The 18514-nt window shown below is 47.8% G+C and overlaps 6 protein-coding genes across 6 annotated transcripts; 2 read left to right on the top strand and 4 right to left on the bottom strand.

Moving 5' to 3' along the window:
- Positions 1–854: 854 nt before the first annotated feature.
- Positions 855–5802, top strand: N7478_003157 (transcription factor domain-containing protein; the record flags this gene model as incomplete). The annotated part of the gene is made up of 11 exons (XM_056919371.1): positions 855–891; positions 961–1707; positions 1779–1950; positions 2333–2519; positions 2582–2664; positions 2823–3809; positions 3866–4074; positions 4130–4262; positions 4315–4533; positions 4607–4762; positions 4821–5802. The coding sequence occupies 11 exons, from the start codon at positions 855–857 to the stop codon at positions 5800–5802; spliced, it is 3912 nt and encodes a 1303-aa protein (XP_056782529.1).
- Positions 5803–7400: 1598 nt separating this feature from the next.
- On the top strand, positions 7401–8876 carry N7478_003156 (DUF2855 family protein; the record flags this gene model as incomplete). The annotated part of the gene is made up of 3 exons (XM_056919370.1): positions 7401–7573; positions 7630–8482; positions 8562–8876. The coding sequence occupies 3 exons, from the start codon at positions 7401–7403 to the stop codon at positions 8874–8876; spliced, it is 1341 nt and encodes a 446-aa protein (XP_056782528.1).
- Positions 8877–9022: 146 nt separating this feature from the next.
- Positions 9023–10509, bottom strand: N7478_003155 (uncharacterized protein; the record flags this gene model as incomplete). The annotated part of the gene is made up of 2 exons (XM_056919369.1): positions 9023–10295; positions 10352–10509. The coding sequence occupies 2 exons, from the start codon at positions 10507–10509 to the stop codon at positions 9023–9025; spliced, it is 1431 nt and encodes a 476-aa protein (XP_056782527.1).
- Positions 10510–10808: 299 nt separating this feature from the next.
- N7478_003154 (uncharacterized protein) lies at positions 10809–13552 on the bottom strand (the record flags this gene model as incomplete). Its single annotated transcript, XM_056919368.1, has 6 exons — positions 10809–11819; positions 11870–12061; positions 12114–12219; positions 12271–12796; positions 12857–13043; positions 13121–13552. 6 exons carry the CDS (start codon positions 13550–13552, stop codon positions 10809–10811), a joined length of 2454 nt encoding a protein of 817 aa, XP_056782526.1.
- A 1203-nt stretch (positions 13553–14755) lies between these two features.
- nimX (cyclin-dependent serine/threonine-protein kinase CDC28) lies at positions 14756–15944 on the bottom strand (the record flags this gene model as incomplete). The annotated part of the gene is made up of 4 exons (XM_056919367.1): positions 14756–15023; positions 15082–15245; positions 15316–15824; positions 15908–15944. 4 exons carry the CDS (start codon positions 15942–15944, stop codon positions 14756–14758), a joined length of 978 nt encoding a protein of 325 aa, XP_056782525.1.
- A 767-nt stretch (positions 15945–16711) lies between these two features.
- On the bottom strand, positions 16712–18484 carry N7478_003152 (uncharacterized protein; the record flags this gene model as incomplete). The annotated part of the gene is made up of 2 exons (XM_056919366.1): positions 16712–17828; positions 17910–18484. The coding sequence occupies 2 exons, from the start codon at positions 18482–18484 to the stop codon at positions 16712–16714; spliced, it is 1692 nt and encodes a 563-aa protein (XP_056782524.1).
- Between the last annotated feature and the right edge of the window lie 30 nt (positions 18485–18514).

The raw sequence follows: 18514 nt of genomic DNA, 5'->3' as shown, positions 1-18514 counted from the left end.
GCATGTCGGAGATGATCATGATGCAGGAGGATGAACGTGGGCAGATATGGGAATATGATTGGAAGAGAAGAGAGCGCGCGAAGGAATTAGGCAGCATATGCAGGTGTGGTAATCGCGGGAAAAGGAAAAAAGAAAAAAGGAAAGAAATATAGTCGCGAGAGGGTATTCAACACGAGGGTGATCGGGGTGGGAAGACAGACCAATCGTAGGGAGCGGACGATCAGACCTGGGCACTGGGGCGGGGTTGGGTTGGGGTGTGGAGTGCAGAGTCGTCACTGGGAATAATCCACGTACCTGGCTTGTGCGAGCGATGAGCTGGTCGTATAAATGCGATTGGATGTTTTTGTTGGTAGGGTTTGCTTCGGAGGCAAGAAAGTGTGGGGGTGGAGGTAAAGATGGGGGAAAGTTGGTAGTGGGAAGGAGAGAGAGAGAGAAGAGGAGTTGGGGAGAGAGAAGCTGGTTCCCGCGGGGCCAAACTATAATGGGGCAGAGTAAGGAGTTCGTATTCTAGAATAATTCAAAAAAGCAATAAGATTCTAGGCTAATGTACCCCAGGGAACTGACGATCTTAGATGATAGAATCCCCTAATATTCCACTAATAACTATGAAACTATATGTAATAGGTTGATGTCTCTTGTATATTGTAGTCATCAAAAAGCTGTGGATGAAGTCACGAGACCCACTTTTCCCTCTTCCCCTCACGCTGACAAACCAACAAGTTTTCTCCAACATCCTTCATGTCCTGGCTGCGTTTGTCTCAAAGGATCCTCAAACCTAGTATACCTCGTATGTTCTATGCTTCCCCATTGGATTGAATCAAACTAATCGCATCTTAGTCACTAGATCCTTAACCATGGCTGCTACCGATCCCTCCACCTATAAGTTGAACCGTCCGTCCTCCAACTGCAGCTACCCCTCCCACGGAAAACACAAACACAACTGACACAATGGCCCCATAGACACTATGATCCGGGTCAAGGACCCAAAGCGATCAGTGGACTTCTACAAGTTCCTCGGTATGAGCTTGATTAAGAAGATGGACTACCCAGAATGGAAGTTCTGCAACTACTTCCTCACCTACGACGGTCCCAAGTCTCTCCAGGGGGAAACCCATTTCACCGACCGCAATGCGAACATCGAACTCACCCATAACTATGGCACCGAGCTCGATCCCAACTACAGTGTCGTCAATGGCAACACGGAGCCCCATCGCGGTTTCGGCCATCTCTGTATCTCGGTCGACAACATTGAGGCCGCTTGCAAGCGCATCGAGGATGCCGGCTACCTGTTCCAGAAGAAGTTGACGGAAGGTCGCATGCGACACATTGCTTTCGCGAAAGACCCTGATGGATATTGGGTGGAGATCATTCGTCGCGGTGATGAGGATCTGGGCCCCACCACAGACCCATCCAGCTATCGCCTCAACCACACCATGATCCGTGTCAAGGATGCCGAGGCTAGTCTGAAGTACTACCAGGAGTCTCTTGGAATGAAGCTTGTTCGCACAATCGAAAACCCAGAGAACAAATTTAACCTGTACTTCCTGGCCTACCCTGGCTCCAACCCCCCAATCAAAGAAGGTGTCAAGAACGCCGTCGCTGAGTGGGAGGGTCTGCTCGAGTTGACCTGGAACTACGGCACTGAGAAGCAGGAAGGACCCGTATACCATAACGGAAACGCGGAACCTCAGGGATTCGGCCACATCTGTAAGTTTCACCGTGACACCCCTTCGGTCATGCTCCGATCCAATCTAATATTGATATTCCTTTTTCTCCAGGTATCACCGTAGACGATCTCCAGGCTGCTTGCGAACGTTTCGAGTCACTTGATCTAGCTTGGAAGAAGCGCCTGACCGATGGCCGAATGCATAATGTTGCATTCCTGCTTGACCCCGATGGATACTGGGTTGAGGTTATCCAGAACGAGCGCATCAAGCCCAGCGCTAACTGGTAAATAATGAAAATTTTATCCTTTAAAAATATAAGATAGTATATGAAATCTATGCAAAATATAATTTTATTTTCATTCTTCTTAAAAATCTTCACGTAATGTCAATCTAGCCTAACCAGCCTGATCAGTCTAAACCAACAGAAATGGGATTATATCTTATCATCCATCGTATTATAGGCGGGTATAGTGGACCCTTTTACCCCCGCCCCCCAGACCTGGACCACCATTTTGCACTGGCCCAAACCTTGCCGAGTGAGAAAACCCTGTTCAGGTCCAAATACGCGATACATGAACATATAAAGCTATGGATACGACACCACTACTAAGTAACCTCACTCGCTGCTTTGGGTGATATCCTTCTACGTATTCCTGTCGCCAGAGCGCGACTCAAGTGCGTCAACCGCCGACCCCACATTTGGCTGAACTCGGCGGGATCCCGAAACCTGGAGGCGAAGTCGCCTCCGAGAAAAACTTCACAACCATGTCGCCCGATTCTGAGAAGCCGAAGAAGGCGCCGAGAAAACATGTAACAACGGCCTGTGTTCCTTGTCGAGAGAGCAAGATCAGGGTATGTATCCATCTATTCGATCCGGCGCAGGGTCCGGCCGCATCTGATTCGTGTACTTGCAGTGTGACGGGTCGATCCCCCATTGCCAGAATTGTCAACGCAAGGGCAAGGAATGCAAGTATCAACATGGGGATGATAAGCGGAAGTGAGTAGACCCTTTTATCAATTGAATTCTGCTCGTAGTCATATGCGCAATGCCAGCTTGGATAATGGCATCCCCGCGAACGCTAATGCGGGGCAAATTCCTGATCTTACCGATTAAGAATGACGAAAATGACTATGATTAGCTAACATAATGCCCAGAGTATCTCTTCGAGCGGCCACCGAGCTATTCTCGGCTCGAATTGATCAACTATGTCAGTTCATCTACGATCAAGGGCTGCAACCTCCACCTATGGAACCGGAGGATGAAGCTGGAATGAACCGAGTGTTAGACACTCTTCAAATCGCTCGTGGATTTGCCCAAGGAGGTGCGACCTTGGAAGACCATGAGGATTCCGAGACTAAACCAAATCTACCGATTACTTCGGTTGAGTCTCCAAGGCAAAGCCCACCAGTAATCGCTCCAAAGGAGCATCAGGTACAGCCAGTAATGGATTCAGCCACTCCGGAATCGAATTCCTCAACGGGATTATTATCTACTCAGCAGCTAGCATCATCTATAGGGCCTTGGAACCCATTCGGTATGGTGCAAGGCGCGAATGATAGCCAAAACTTCATGCATTGGGGCTTCACGCTTCCAACGGCAGAAAGCTTGGATACCATCTATGCTAATATCAACGGAAGACCGGGAACGAATGTCAACCCAGATTTAAGTCCTGATAATCTTCAAATTGGCATGGATATGGCACAGCAATCTGGCGTTTTACTTGGCCAGGCGCCAGGTGAACAGCATGAAGATTCCGATAGCGATGAAGACAATGAGGCCGAGAATGATGTTATCGAGCAACTCTCGCATCGAATCGGAACACTCAAAGTTGCAGGGGATGGTCATTTACGATTTTATGGCGCTACCTCCAATCTTAATTTGGTGGATGTGTCTGCAACGCAACAGCGCCAAAGGCCTGATGCACGCACTGTACGCCATGATGGTCAGGATATACTGAATCACCTTCGAGTTGGCCAACCTGTTGACCAGGCTTTGGAGGACCATTTGGTTGAGTTATATTTCACGTGGCAGAACCCTAGCATTTACGTCGTAGACAAGGAGATGTACATGACAGCACGTTCTGATTGGCGAAACAAATATGACGATACACCGTTTTACTCGGAGGTTCTCACCAATGCCATGTCAGTAAACACTGGATTTAAGTTATTGCATTGAGTGACTTGCTAACTTGATATAGGTGTGCCATTGGAAGTGCTTTTGAGGCTCGATACCACCCTACATTTATCACTTTCCCTAAATCGCTGGCTGAATTCTTCGCGGATCGTGCCAAAGCTCTTTTGGAAATCGAGCTGGATTCCCCTTGTGTTGCGACTGTTCAAGCCCTTGTGCTACTCAGCTGCCACGAAGGAGCATCGAATCGCGATGCGCGGGGCTGGCTTTATAGTGGTGAGAAATCTTGCTATTGGACCAACTAGATGTCCCAATATTAACGTCAAATTAGGAATGTCTATGCGTCTAGCCTTTGATCTTGGGCTCCATATTGATATGACTCAATATGTGAACAAAGGAGAGATCAGTCCACATGAAGCTGATGTACGGCGTGCGACATTCTGGGGAAGTTATGTAGCAGATCAGTAAGTAAATCGGATTTTTTTTTCATGATTCTATAGTGGCTAATGTGTATAGTTTCTGGGGATTTTATCTTGGCCGACCATTCCGCATGAATGCCGGGGACGTCAATGTGCCAAAACCTGCTTCAAGCCTCGGGCCGGAGCGGGAGGCCATTTGGTATCCATATGGACTTCAGGACAAGGAACATGCAAGTGGGCTCAGAAATCCCACAGAACTAATCTGCAGGCAATTCGTCGTTTTATGGGAGATGATTTCCCCCGTGGGCCATATTTTGTACGTTCTCATTAACCACACCTCCTACCAGATGGGTGTAAGTACTACATGGATCACCGCTAACAATATTTAGATACGGATGCTCTGATATATCTCGTCACGATCTACAACGACTTTGCTTCCAAGTAACCGAAGACTTGTTTGCGTGGAAGGCTAACCTGCCCTCTAATCTTGAGATAAATCCCGAGGACGATACTACGCCTATACTACCTCATTTATTAATTCTTCAGTAACTTGAAATCCATCCATCCCTACTGCTGTGATAACAACTCTAACAAATATTTTAGCATGCAATATCACCAAATCATCATTTTCTTTCATCGACCTTGGGTTTCCAAGAGCTATATCCAACCTCGCGCTCCCCGTCAGGGACCAGGCTACCACCATGCCCGACGCATGTGCATCGATTCCGCTACAGCTATAGCACGACTCCTCCATATATACGAGAAACACTATACCTTCAGACGAATGACCAACCAGTCCGTGGCAATCATCTTCAGCGCCGCCTTGATGTTACTCTTCGTCACAGTCTCCAGCTCCGCATTAGTACCATCCAAAGCAGGCGAGGTGACCCAGGCTCACCCCCGAAATGCCGAAATGGTCGCATATCTCAACCTCTGTTTCCGTGCCCTGGACGAACTAGGCCAATCATTCGAAAATGCCAAACGAACACGCGACTACCTCGTTACCCTTCAAAGACGCTGGCAAACTCAAATGCGTCGATCTGGCCCCCGCGCAAAGCGACAAATGAGCTCTGCCAACCTCTTATCCAACACTTCACGGCAGAGACATCCCCCTAATACTGCCCCTGTTTCAACAGAGCAGTCAGGTAATATACCGTCGGGCTCAGCTGGGGCGGAGGCTCCACGCAAGAAATCAAGAGTCGTTGCCTCCAATACAACCACTCACAATACCGGGCAAAATTCGACTACTACTTCCAATAACCCTATTACTGCGCCTTTTTCCATCGATAACTCGTACCAATCTTCACAATCACATCATCCTACATTTCAGCAGAACCAACAGCAAGCCTCTTACGCGCAGCAAAATTTCACAGCGCAAGATGCCGCCAATTTCGATTGGATTCGCACATCCGATTTGAACATGCTTGCTGGAGCTCAAGGGCATAGTACCGACCCAAATTCCCTAGGTAGTATATCTAATCCGCAATTTTCTGATGAGACAGGCATGCTTCCTGATTTGGGTGACATGGAGGGGTGGTGGGGATCACCGAATGGGAATGCAGGGCTAGGAGGTCCGAACCTGTAAAATGCATTGATATGAATATCGGCATGATAGACCTGGCGGTGTTATAATTATAAAGGTTCTCTGGGAATATTTCTTTCATGTTGCTCAATGTCCTGAATACTTGCATTTCAATATCATATTTTTATTTTGATACGTGTGATTCACGGGACCATCAAATGATCAGCCTGGGATTATGAAAAATACTGATGGCCTAGCTAGACCGTGATTGAAATGGATGTATGCGGCATAGGTCTATTTTTTTAGACAAAGATTGCGTTTGTGTATTGAATTTTTTTAAATTTGGCCTCTAATTAGCTATTTAAAGTAAAGACAGAAGGGAGGTTAAAAGGAGATGCTGTTTAATATCCGGCAGCCCACTCTCGGTATCCCATGGCATTTTCGGTATCCCAGCACCTATTTTCAATCCGGGAGCAAGACAGACAAATTGCGACTTCTGGCTGGCTGGCTCACCTTAGTATGGACGACCGTCCGACCCAAATTCTTTTTCTTTTTTTGAGGAGTAGAAATTTTCAATTGAGGAGGAAAGGCTAAAATGTAGATCTGCAGATCAAAAAAATATTAGTGTAAATTGAGTTATGGAAAGGGGCCAAAAGGGCAAAAAAGAAACTCCGGTAGGGGGAATCGAACCCCCGGCTGCTGTGTGAGAGACAGCGATGTTAGCCACTACACCATACCGGACTGGTATATGACAATGACGACATTTGTGCATATATAACCCAAAGCTCAATATAGCCAGTCCTAGAGTCCAGGTTGTCTCAAGATGCAACAACAATTTAGTTCAGGAAGTCCTTCATTTCAAGTCCACAAAAATGAATTCGTAAATTCGAGAGAATGGTTGTGTTTGAAGTCAAGAACATAATATGGCAGTTATCATTACTATTGCTAGGCTAAGTCTGCCTGTTTTAAAGACATAATGATCTTGGTAGGGCGATGCCCATAGAATCCTGGAAAATGGTGAATTCTGGGATTTCGGGCCACAAGCTGGGATTCCGGTATCCCATCGGTATCCCAGGGCAGATTTAACTCAAATGTTTTGGGCCGCTGTTTGCTTAATGCACCATAAATCACCGTCTACAAAGTACCTAAAATCACCCTTTTTTTAATCTGGAATCAAATCGCTTAAGCGAAATAAAATATATGAAACGTGAAATCGGCCCCCAAATTCGTGTGGCGACAGACTTCCAGGGTTCGCTAAGTTTTTTCCAGAGGCAGTCTGGGAATATATTTCTGGATTTCTACTACTAAGTCACAACATCATCACCTTCAGCTTCAACTTGAACAACGGGCTTAGAATACTACCTACTAGGTACTATGTATTTCCCCGCCAACCCTGGAAGCAAACAAACATGATTCATCCATGAATATGAGTCAAAATGACCTAAGGATTGATAGTGCATCCATTGATCCTTAACAACCAGCCTAGCGGGATGGGGCTAAAAAGGAAGCGCGGCGTTATTGGATCAGTGTGGCTTCTACTACGTCGGGCCCGGTTCTCACTGCCGTTGCTCCGATAAATAGTAATCAACCCAACAGCTACGTTGCTCGCAAGCTATAATAAGATACACCTGTCGCGTCCGACAAATATACCCAAAGTGACAATGGAAGTCCACGTCGTCTCAAAACATGACAACTCCCAGCATGCGACCTTCACGCTGCCCGATGATACGACTCTGCCAGAATTGGGAGACTCGTCTATTCGCATCCGCACCCAAATTGTCAGTTTAACATCTAATAATTTGACCTATGCTCGCATGGGATTCCTTGCGCGTTGGTATGTGAGCCTTCTCTATTGTAGTGTAAATGCGAACGTATCTCTGATTGACACAGGTGGGATACCTATCCCGTGGCTGATTATTATCCGGCGCCTTATAACGATCCCACCGACTGGGGCATTGCTCCAGCTTGGGGCCATGCGACCGTTGAAGAGAGCAACATCCCAGATCTTGTTCCTGGGACAGTTCTTCAGGGATTCTGGCCTACTTCGGCTGCCTTGACAGATCTCAAATTGGAACCATCTCTTCCCGCTGGACATTGGATTGAGACTAGTGAGCATCGCCAGAAGCTTATGCCGCTGTATAACCGTTATGTCCATGTACCGGAGTCACTACAGAATATATCCCGCACTCAGTCTCTCGACTCCGCAGAGCAAGAAAAAATTGATCGCCTAGCCTGGCCTTCCGTCGTATTATGTCGGGCTGGAAACCATTTAAATGAATATGTCTTCCCAGTACAACCGGAAACAACGACACCAATTCATCCATATGGCGGGAAATCAGGACTAAGAGCTATGTGGACAGCGGCTGATGGAGATGTAACTTCTGCTGTCATGGTTAGTCTGGGTGCATCTACCAAGACTGCTCTTGGATTTGCATACTTCTTCAACAGGCGACCGAAGCACTCTGCTTCACTTGGGTTTCTGCAAGTGACCTCCTCAGTTGATCAGATTTCTACTGCTACTGAAATGGCAAACCCTGTATTCCCTTGCAAAGCAGTTGATTATACGGATATTTCCAGCGTCGAAACTTCAAAATGGCTAGAGGAGCGTCGTCCCTCTAAGATTGTGATTTTAGATTTTGGTGCTCGGTCCAACGCGTTGGACAAGCTCTTGGATTTGATCAAAAATAGCGACACTCTTAAATCTGCAATTGAGGTGATTATCCAGATTGGAAGCCAGCAAAAGGTAAGCCTCACAATCTCATTTGATGAGATTTTGATCGTTCTCGTCGTCCAAACTGACATTGAATTCCTTGAAATCATAGGTCTACACTCCTGAAGAGAGTCACGCCTCTCAACAGTCAATGATTGATCTTGGCAAGGTCCAGTATAATACTTCCGGAATTGAGGATACTGCGATCGAATTTCTGGGATTGGAGAAATTCTTCAGTAAGTTACTCGATAGCCAATTAGACATGGTGAATCATCGCCACGAGTGTGCACCTGGACTAGAGCTCATCTGGGGCCAAGGTGTGGCTGGTCCCAATGGCATCTCAAACGGATGGGATCTTTTGTGCAAGGGTCAGGCGGGCCCCAACGAGGGTCTTGTGTATAGGGTGCAACCAGTCAATTCGGCTTAAAGCAGTGAAGACCTGCAACCCTTCCTCGGACTAGTACCATGTACCAGATTACTGGAAGGAGAAGCCAAGTAGCTTGTTTGAACGACTGAGATTTCATGAGACCTCAGCAGTGATATCTTGGTATATTAACATGATAGACTCAAAATCTATAAATCGCTGTTTGTTTCGTCAAATACTACATCAAAATATTCCTTCACTTCTCGCCCCAAATTCTCATCCACCTTTCCAAGAGTTACCCTCTGTTCTCCGAACCCTTTCTCCCGGCCCCAAAAGCACGCTCTTCGCATAACAGAGGCCATTTCTTCACCCTGGTGATCCAGAACCGTACGCTTAGCGGGTAAATCCTTATTACTCGCATTCTGTTCCAACGAGCCATTCCGTAAAAAGATTTTCACCCACGGCAAAGTGATCTGTAGTCTACCAATTCCATCATCAGGCCCCGACCAAGTCTTACTACTCAATCCATAATCCAATCCATAAGGCGGCCATCGAGAGAGCGCCTTCCGCCGACGAACAGGTACATGCGATTCTGAAGAACTCAAATTACTGCCTATTTCAGCATCAAGATAATCATTCTCACTAGACCTTCCATTTGAACCACTCTGCCGCGCCGTAGATGTGGGGTTTAAGCCATCTTCTAGGACAGGAATCGGATGGTTAGGACCGGTTAAATACCGAGGAAAAAGTTTCTCAGCATCACGGCCCGCAGAGCGAAGAAACAGAATCGGCGAAGCAAAAGCATCAAAACACCGCTCAAACGAGGTGAAATATTTCTCCCGCGCTTCGAGGAGTGGAACCAGATCTGGCGGCGCGGGCCCTTTTTGTTTGGCTGGTCTCTTGTATCTTTTGTTTCCCGTGTCTTGGGGATCTGTACTATTGGCACTTGCACCTATACAGTAATCATCGAGGCTGGGCCAGTCGCAAATTGGTTCGAGGGCGGCGATACCATGTAGTGATTGGGCTTCTGTAAGTGCTAGCATAAGTGCTAATGATCCACCAATATGTGAGCCGAAGACTCCGAATTGTGTGGGTTTGAGATGAGTTTGGATCCAGTCAAATCCCATGAGTGTATCATGCACTGGGGTGGGGTATTTGTGGAATTCAACTGCATAGGGTTCTGATTCTGATTCTGTCTCTGGGGATGCATGATTTCCTTCCTGTGACAGGCCGAGACGATAATTCACCGTCACTACCGTCGAAGAGGTCATGCAAGCTAGCGCATGTTGTGGAGACGTGCTCTTAGATATTAATGAGCTAGATCCTGTAGCATTTATTGAATTGGCCCAAATATCAGAATCCACTTCATTTTGGACTGGCTCGCTGCCGTTGAATCCCTTGAAGATAGGACCTGGTGGAAGATAAAGAATCACCCTTGACTCCAACGATGGGTCGTTGGAAATATCATCTGGCTTTGTTACACTGTATGTCACATATCAGAGGGATATTCATCATCATTTTGCGTAGAATAAGCCAACCTTATTGACACAAGCCCATTGTTTCCCACGGGGAGTGAAAATGCTTCATCGCGGCAACTCGACAGAAATCTGCCTTTGGCGAGGCGTGTATGTGAATTTAGTCTAACATGCCTCGACAGACAAACACCCGCTCGTGAATTGAAATGAAAAACGCGCATAACGCCATGAATTCAGGTTGTTGACTCGGGACGCTGATATGGCCAATACCAGTACCGGGTTTCACGTGACGTGTGGCCGTTGCTATCCAGCATGTAGAACAACAGATGGAAATTTTATACAAGAAAATCAAAATCATTTTTCACCTGGTACAATAATACTTGAGATCAAATAAAGGAAGTTGACATATTGAGTGTGTGATATGGAACTAAAATATCAAAACATGCTTCAGCTATAATTACATGCAACGGTACACAATAATTTTCGGCTTCAAATGTATGGTGCTATACATATTCACAATCTAGATTACCATGTGGTTCCAAAATGACTTCTCAATCGTCGCAGATGCAGCTGGATCATCCATATCCAGGGGAGCTTCAGTTTCGTCCTCTGGTATCGGTTGTATTACCTCCAGGCTGAGTTTCGGGTCCTTCGAGTAAACTCGCAGACCAACCACACAGACAGCATTCCAAGGATCAGCAGCAGGTCCCTCGATTTTGGGCATTGGACTGCGTGATTTGTGTTCTGCATCCTCTGGGGGCATATCGAGGTCACTGTCAAATTCAAAGCCCTCTAGCCATTCGATATCACTTATTTCCAACATGTCTGTCGCGAGGCGAGTATTAAGACTTGGTCGCGGCGACTCAGTTCGTCTTCGGTGGGAGCCAGTTGATGCATGGCGAGCGTGTAAACCATTGAGTCCATTAAATTGTATAGTTGGGACAGAGCCATTTACGCTGGGCTTAAAATCGCTGCCATCGCTGGAGAGACTTTCTGTAGGCGACGCGGTGGGCTTTTCAGCCAGGATTTGACTCGGGATAGGACCACGAGGTGCGCCATTGGGGATTGGGCCGGAACGACGGGCATCCATGCGTTGTTCTCTCGCGGCCATTTTACGGTCACGGATGTACTCCTTCTGTAGCCTTCTCTTCGTTTCTTCACGAAGCTTCTTGCGTTCATATGCTTTTCGGTGCTCCTTCTCCTTTCGCTCTTGTTCAGTCTCTCTCACTAGACCCTTCGCGTGAGCTAGATCATAAGAAAGACCGACTTGAACGAGTTTCTCCCTTCGGACAGATGCAAGACGGCGGACAATCTCATCAGTTGGCTCGACATCTTCGTCTCGGAATGCGGTGATCTTCGTGAGAACTTGGTATCGGCCAGGCTCGAGGTTGATCTCGGCATTGACAGACCGGCCCATGAAGTGGCTGCTATGACTGCGAATCATGTATTCCTCTTCACCGTCTTTCTGGACACGGAACTTGAGCACAAAGCTGTATTCACCAGCAAGTCCTTGGAAGTACCGGGCATCAAGCTTTTTCTTCTGTTAGTAATGTTCGAAGAGAGAGAAGCGGGTTCACATACCTGGGATAAAACGATGACTACCGGACCACTCTGAGTCACATTCATCATAAATTTGGTGCTATGATAGTCGGCAGACCAAGGGACATTCAGTGTTGTCCATTGTTGTGTGATAGTCCACTCAGGCCCGAAGAGACGTGTGCGGTCGAAATGCTGATATTTTCGAAGAAGATCCTTGTATGAGATCCAGAAGAACTATATGACGGTCAGTATTCTGGGTCTGTCCACAGTAGCCATATTAACTTACCCCGTCATTTCCAAATTTATGACCGAGCAACTCCATCCACTCTGCCGTCCATTGAGAAGATCCATCACCCCAGTCACCATGCCATTCCTTTTTACCCCATGGGTTTCTGAATGAATCAGTAAGAATTTGCTATCAAGTCGTAGGGGGTAAAGCTTACCGAAGCCGAAGCAAGCGATATCCTTTGATTTCTCGAGCTTCCATGATCGAATAGGAATGGTTCTCTGAGATTCCCTTTCGGTCTCGTGGGGGGCCCTTATACTTGGGATCCAACCAGTTTGAAAACATGCCACAACCACAACCAAATAGGAATTCTTTGTTGACTTTCATCAACTCCTCATTCCAAAAGCGATCTTTATCGAGGATATCGTTTGAAAGGATCTCCGAAGTGACACCCCCTGTTAAATCTTCGATAGCTTCACCGACAAAGCCACCCTCAATAGCAGAGTAATCTCCATGAGCCTTGGCAAACGCCTTTTCTAGTAAAGGTAGCCAAGTCTCATTCGGGTCCACGCATTGCGCGAAGTAAAGCGCCCGTGAGCCTGTCTGCCAGACTCGTCGGTACTCTTCTTCCGCATCTGTGCCGTTAATATCATCCCAGAGAGGACGTTCATCAACCGATTCATCGTAATCCGCAGCACGAAGATACAGTTTGTCATCTACTATGCACTGTTGCCATTCGCCGTCTAGGTTTGGTCAGCTTGATATTCCAAAATCCCTATACACGTGGGGCCATTCAAACTTACCGCGGTAAAAGACGAAACCATAGATACCAACGATCTCATTACGAGCGACACAAATCCTCTCGATCAATTCTAACTTGTTACCCATGGTGCACAGCGCCGCCATGAGCCAACAATCCCCATCATAGCCTTGACGAACATCAGATGCAGTCGGTCCATTAACGTAGAACTGGGGGTTCTCAAAGATTTCCTAGGCGTCACGTTAGCACGTCGCTCGTGATTGAATTTCAGGATTGTGGGCTGATAAAACGCCCTATCGCGACTTACCGTCACTCTCTTTACTCCCCGCGGTCTCATCTCCTCATTTGTCTGATTCAGGCCATAGAGATAGTTCTTCCGACCTGATTTCAGATCTAACTCGATATCGAAATGAGGATCCGTATATTTCTGATTCACCCGCTGGCACTCCTTCACAATTCGATCAACAGACTTCAGACACTCTCGCTTAGCCTGCTCGTATGATTTAACAGCCTCATGGCCCTGGACGACACCGTTGGGCACCCGCTTCGCCCGAGTCCGAGCATAGGGATTGTCCGGCAGCACTGTGTACACTTTCCCAGGGTACTTGGTGTTAAACTGTTCCCAGAATTGCTTCACAGATTCCTGCGGGGCTTGACAACGCGACCGGTGCGGAGGCCGGCTGTTAGACCGAGAAGAAGCGGCACCACCACCCATGTACATTTCATCTTCGAACTCCATGATGACTATGAGAAAGCAATTCTCTCTGTCTCCTGAGCTAGTTTTTCGTTTCAGGGTGTCCAAGAATCTTAATATAAGAGTTTCTGACAAGGTGGGACCTTATCTTTTTTCAGTCGTTATATCGCAATGACCACTTCGAAGAACAGCGACGATTCTAGGAGAAAATTAAAAGTCCGACAGGGTACAGAGTAGGCGGTCCACGCCTTTATACACGGGAGAAGGAACAGAGGAGAGTGCGGAGTATTTCCAACGCTTTCTTCTCCATGAATCACGCTACTTTGCATGACCTCCGCCACGACTTCGCCGGCGCCGAGACACTCGCGTACACCAACGCATACGGGATTCGACCACTCAGGCCTGTTTTCTTGCATTGTAAGGCTGCAGGGGCGTGCGTTAGACCCGTGGGCCCCGCGAATGAACAGGTGCGGTAGGCCAAGCCCGCTCATGGCCCCCAATAAGTCCCCATTCTTCCCATTCAGCTGATCCGCTTTTTTTTCTAGATTCATTTCAAATTACCACTTGTCCTGTTCGTGAGTCAAACAACCGGCATCCAGGATCAAAAAGAAATTGGCCCCCAATTATCTTAGTGGAAGTTATTATGGGATGGCATGGATAAGCTTGGGAAGGATGGAGGTTGGTGTCTAAGAATAAACATGGAGTTACAGTAAGTTCGCGTGGTGCCCCATGGTTCAGCTCCGACGGGAACTGGGGACTACGAGATATAGTAGGTAATATCCGGGACATATTGCTTACTATCTGGAAGTAGTATTGTTGGTAGATTAGGATTCTCATTGGTAGATAGGCCATAGCTGAAGATGATTCATAATTTAATCATCTACAATGTGAGGTTAGTGATGCCTGGAAATAAACACGTTTCACCAGGAATTTGAGGCTGACAGGGCTGAGCATGAGATCCCGATGCCATGGTAATGTTACTTTCTAGAATCTCGTGATGCCACCTGGGCAATGCATAAAGAAACTTTAAAACACGAAATGAATGTCTGAAATGGGTATGTACGCCTTGCATTGACTAAAAGCAACTGGTGATAGTAAGCCTGCCCTGCTCAGTCCCCGATGAACGCCAGGTACAAAAAAAAACAATGAAAGACATGTCCCCCGGGAGCCCCTTTAGGTGGCCACCCGCCGTGAAGAAGGTTACAGGAATGAAATAAGAATCAAAGAAATAATTCGACATAAGATCATTTAGTGAGTCCCATTGCGCGGGGCTCCGACACCACGGCCTGAGTAGTGGGAACTCCCATGTCGGAAGTAGGGGTGCATGCAGGCCTGCTTGGCGGAAAGTCGGTGCGCAGGGTCATATTCGAGAAGAGCCTCCAAAAGCGCAAGGCCTGCTTCCTCCAGACCTGCAACAAGAGGTACATCCGGGCGCTTCCACTTGGGGAAGGTGGCTTTGTAGTCGGGGAACGAGGTGACACCGGGCCAGGCCTCTTCGTCGGGAGTACCAAGAACTCTGTAGCAATGTTAGTGTCCAGGACGTCAATGATAGAATCAAACTGGGCAACACAGACCGGAAGATCTTGAAAATTTCATCAATCTCGGAGTCACCGGGGAACAGCGGCTTGCGAGTGCACATCTCAGCGAAGATAGCGCCGATAGACCACATGTCAACACCAGTTGAATATTGGCGGCCACCGAGAAGAATCTCGGGAGCGCGATACCACAGTGTAACAACCTATAAGAAACCAGAATTTAGCGATTGATTCTTCCACCCCCTTTTCGTTCTAGCACGGGGCATAACAAACCTCGTGAGTGTAGGTTCGCAATGGGACACCAAATGCTCGGGCAAGACCAAAATCAGCCAACTTGAGGTTACCCTCACGGTTGATAAGTAAGTTCTGTGGCTTCAGATCGCGGTGCAGAATACGGTGACTGTGGCAATAGCGAACACCCTCGACAAGCTGAGCCATGAATTTCTTCACCATGGCGTCGCCAAGTCCCAGGTCTGCACCCATCATCGAGCCGTCCGGGAGAGCCTTGCCACGTCCACCCTCGCTCACGGGTAGAGCCTCCATGTATTTTTTCAGATCGAGGTCAAGGTATTCAAAGACAAGATAAAGCTTGTGGCCATCGGCGTGGACGATATTGAACAATTGGACGATGTTGGGGTCCTTCATTTCTTTGAGGAGGGAGATCTCGCGGATGGCGGTACTAGGGACACCCTCATCTTCGGCTTCGAGACGGATCTTCTTTAATGCGACAATTCGGTTGGGATGGTTAAGTTCTCTGGCCTTGTAAACGACACCGTAGGTACCTAGGAGGAACAATTGACGCGTGAGTTGGGCATGAACAAATTTGGGAGTGATGGGGCCACACAACCGCGTCAACAACACGTACCTTCACCGATTTTCTCAATTTTTTGGTAGTTCTCCATGGTGGGCAAACGGTACTATCTGGTTCTAATTCCAAATTGCTTAGCAAAGTTTCATGGGACGGGGAGGGTTGGAGGTGAATTGAATTGGAGCAAATGAAGGAGGATGAAAGGGTAATGTAAGGATGTAAGGAGAAGGGTCAGGGATGTAAATTCAAATGAGACGTACATTTTTACTTGCTGGACAGATTTCTAAGATTGAAAATTTATTCCAAGAATCCTTAAATGCCCCACGCCCAGAATTGTGCTTTCTCGAATGTCTTTTTTCCTTTTCGTCGTTGATCTGGATGGTGGGGAGAAAAACAAGTAAACACTGCCCCCGCGTCAAAGGCGGTCAGACCATATCTAGTGGTCGATCTTATTCTGGCCTTTTCTTCTTCGTCTCTACTACATAGTATGCACATGTATACATCATTGAAAAGTTCGACTCCAATTTGACCATTTGAAAGCCTATTTATATTTGATCTAGTCCTGTTTAAATTTATTCCTCGGATCTGTGTTCTAGCAGCTTAACAACTACTTTCATTAACATCACTAGCTCAATTATAGCTTACCTGCCGGCCTTTTGGCATAAGCAAACCACCGGGGTTTCAAAGGACCAAGCTTGAGTGGAACAGATCATGATTATACATATAATAGGATGCACGTCTTTGTATGTTCGATAAATGTACAACGGGTATTTAGAAGCTTGCCATCCAATCATGGTTATTGGTTTATCAAGAGTTGGCTTCTCGCAATGCAGATTTCAAAAGCAAATGCCCAAAGACGCATTATCCCCTAGTAGAGGGAGGAGGTGTTTGCCCAGAAGGCGCAGCCAAATTAGAAAGAATTGGGGTGGAGGAATTAGGCCAGGGACCAGTCGGCTTGGCTGAGGAAGGAGCTGAATCGGAGGATGGCGCAGCTGGGCCGTCAGATCCATTCATTAGACGGGGACGTTTAGCCTGTGGGGCTCCAGCGTTGCCGCCTGGTGGGCTCCGGGTATCTGCATGCGAATACGGAGAGGCATAATTTGCTGAGGAGGCAGGGGTAGAAGCGGTATTTGCATCCGGGCTCATCGCGATGGTTTGTAGAGGCCGTAGGCGATTCGGATGAGACGAAGTATCTTCACCTGGTCGAGGGGGTCGGAGATCGGGACTTTGTAGCTGCTGGCTGTTATCTGAGTCGACCAGCGTGCTACCAGCAGCGTAGCCCACTCCAATACGGCCCATCCCTTTGTCATGCATGACGACGCGCTTCCACTTGGAAACAACGTGATCGTAGTCCCACCGAGTGGAATCAGGACTAATTTGGCTTTGTTTTGCATCTAATTCTCGAGTCGCATCCCGTGAAAGCGGAAGTGTATCAGGCGGGAAAAGAGCAAATTCTCGTGGCCATTGACATGACCCCAGACGCTCCACCTGCGTTCGAAGTTGATTTGCTTCCTGCTGGACCCTAGCCAAGCGTTCATCCACAGACTTCCGTGTATCAACTTCGCGAGCAAACGCGCGAGTCATTTCCAGCAACCACGCCTCGCGGCGGGCCTCCTGTGGAAGCATATTCCAGTGGCTGAAAGCCAGTTCCAGGTGCCGCAGTCCTATTTCCTCATGTTGCTGTGCAGTCCGATAAATCATGTTCTGATCCAGAGTAGCCCCCATATGTTTCGCGTGAGCGCCAGGATCCCCTGTGATTTGGTCTGATCTCCATTGTGCAATCTTGGCTCGGAGTGCTTGCCGAACAATGTCAAGATGCTCGACGCTAGGAGCTTGAAGTGGGAATGAGTCGGGTGAGGGGAAAGGGTGAGAAGCGAACAGACTCGGTGGTGGGGGGAGAAAATGGAGGCAAAGAGACGGAAACGTTTGAGCTTGAATATCGAACTCGAAGGGAGATAGCCGAGGTCGAAATCGTGAACTAAATATTAATCGTTAGGCATTGTGAAGTTGCATGGGACCATCACGTAGGGCTAGAGGAGGGAGACACAGAGTCGCTTACGTTGCAGCTTTAATATTGTCGAGCACCTCATGTAGCGCCAGCTCGAGCGCTTTCATGGTATCCGGGTTGTTGGAATTGGCGCCGCGACTCGCATAATCCGGTAGCTGTAAAGATCCCGATCGAGACTGCGGTGGCATAATCCGCGGGCCATCAAGCATGCGACTCGGATTGGGAATATCGTTGATGACGCCAGTTGCATGCCAGGTGGGTGTGTTGAACATCATGCGCGGCGGAGCTTCCCGTGCTTTGGAGGCTGAATCTCCAGCTGTGTAGGGATCGGATGAACCTTTTCTCGGGTCACCATCAGGGCTTTCGTCGCGTCTACCGGAATTTGTGCGGGCCTGCCGACGAGTGATCCCGCTCCGAATGCGACGAATTTCCTCCACATCGTGAACTCCATCAGGCTTCTTCTTGAAGAGGAACTGGTCTAAATGACGGCCCAGTGACGAAGAGGTAAACGCTTGGCTGCAATATTGACATTTGCGATCCTTGGAAGATTGGTTAGCGCCGGATCTCGAGTTCGACTGGTCGTCATGTGCATCTTCAGACGCTTCTCTCTGGCTCTCTTCCTTCATGGTCGGCAATGTTGGTCAGAAGTGGGGGTG

This window comes from Penicillium angulare, assembly GCF_028827245.1.
Source record: "Penicillium angulare strain IBT 27051 chromosome Unknown utg000003l_segment0_segment0, whole genome shotgun sequence".
Classification (NCBI taxonomy): domain Eukaryota; kingdom Fungi; phylum Ascomycota; class Eurotiomycetes; order Eurotiales; family Aspergillaceae; genus Penicillium; species Penicillium angulare.
This window is presented reverse-complemented; position numbering and strand designations above follow the sequence as displayed.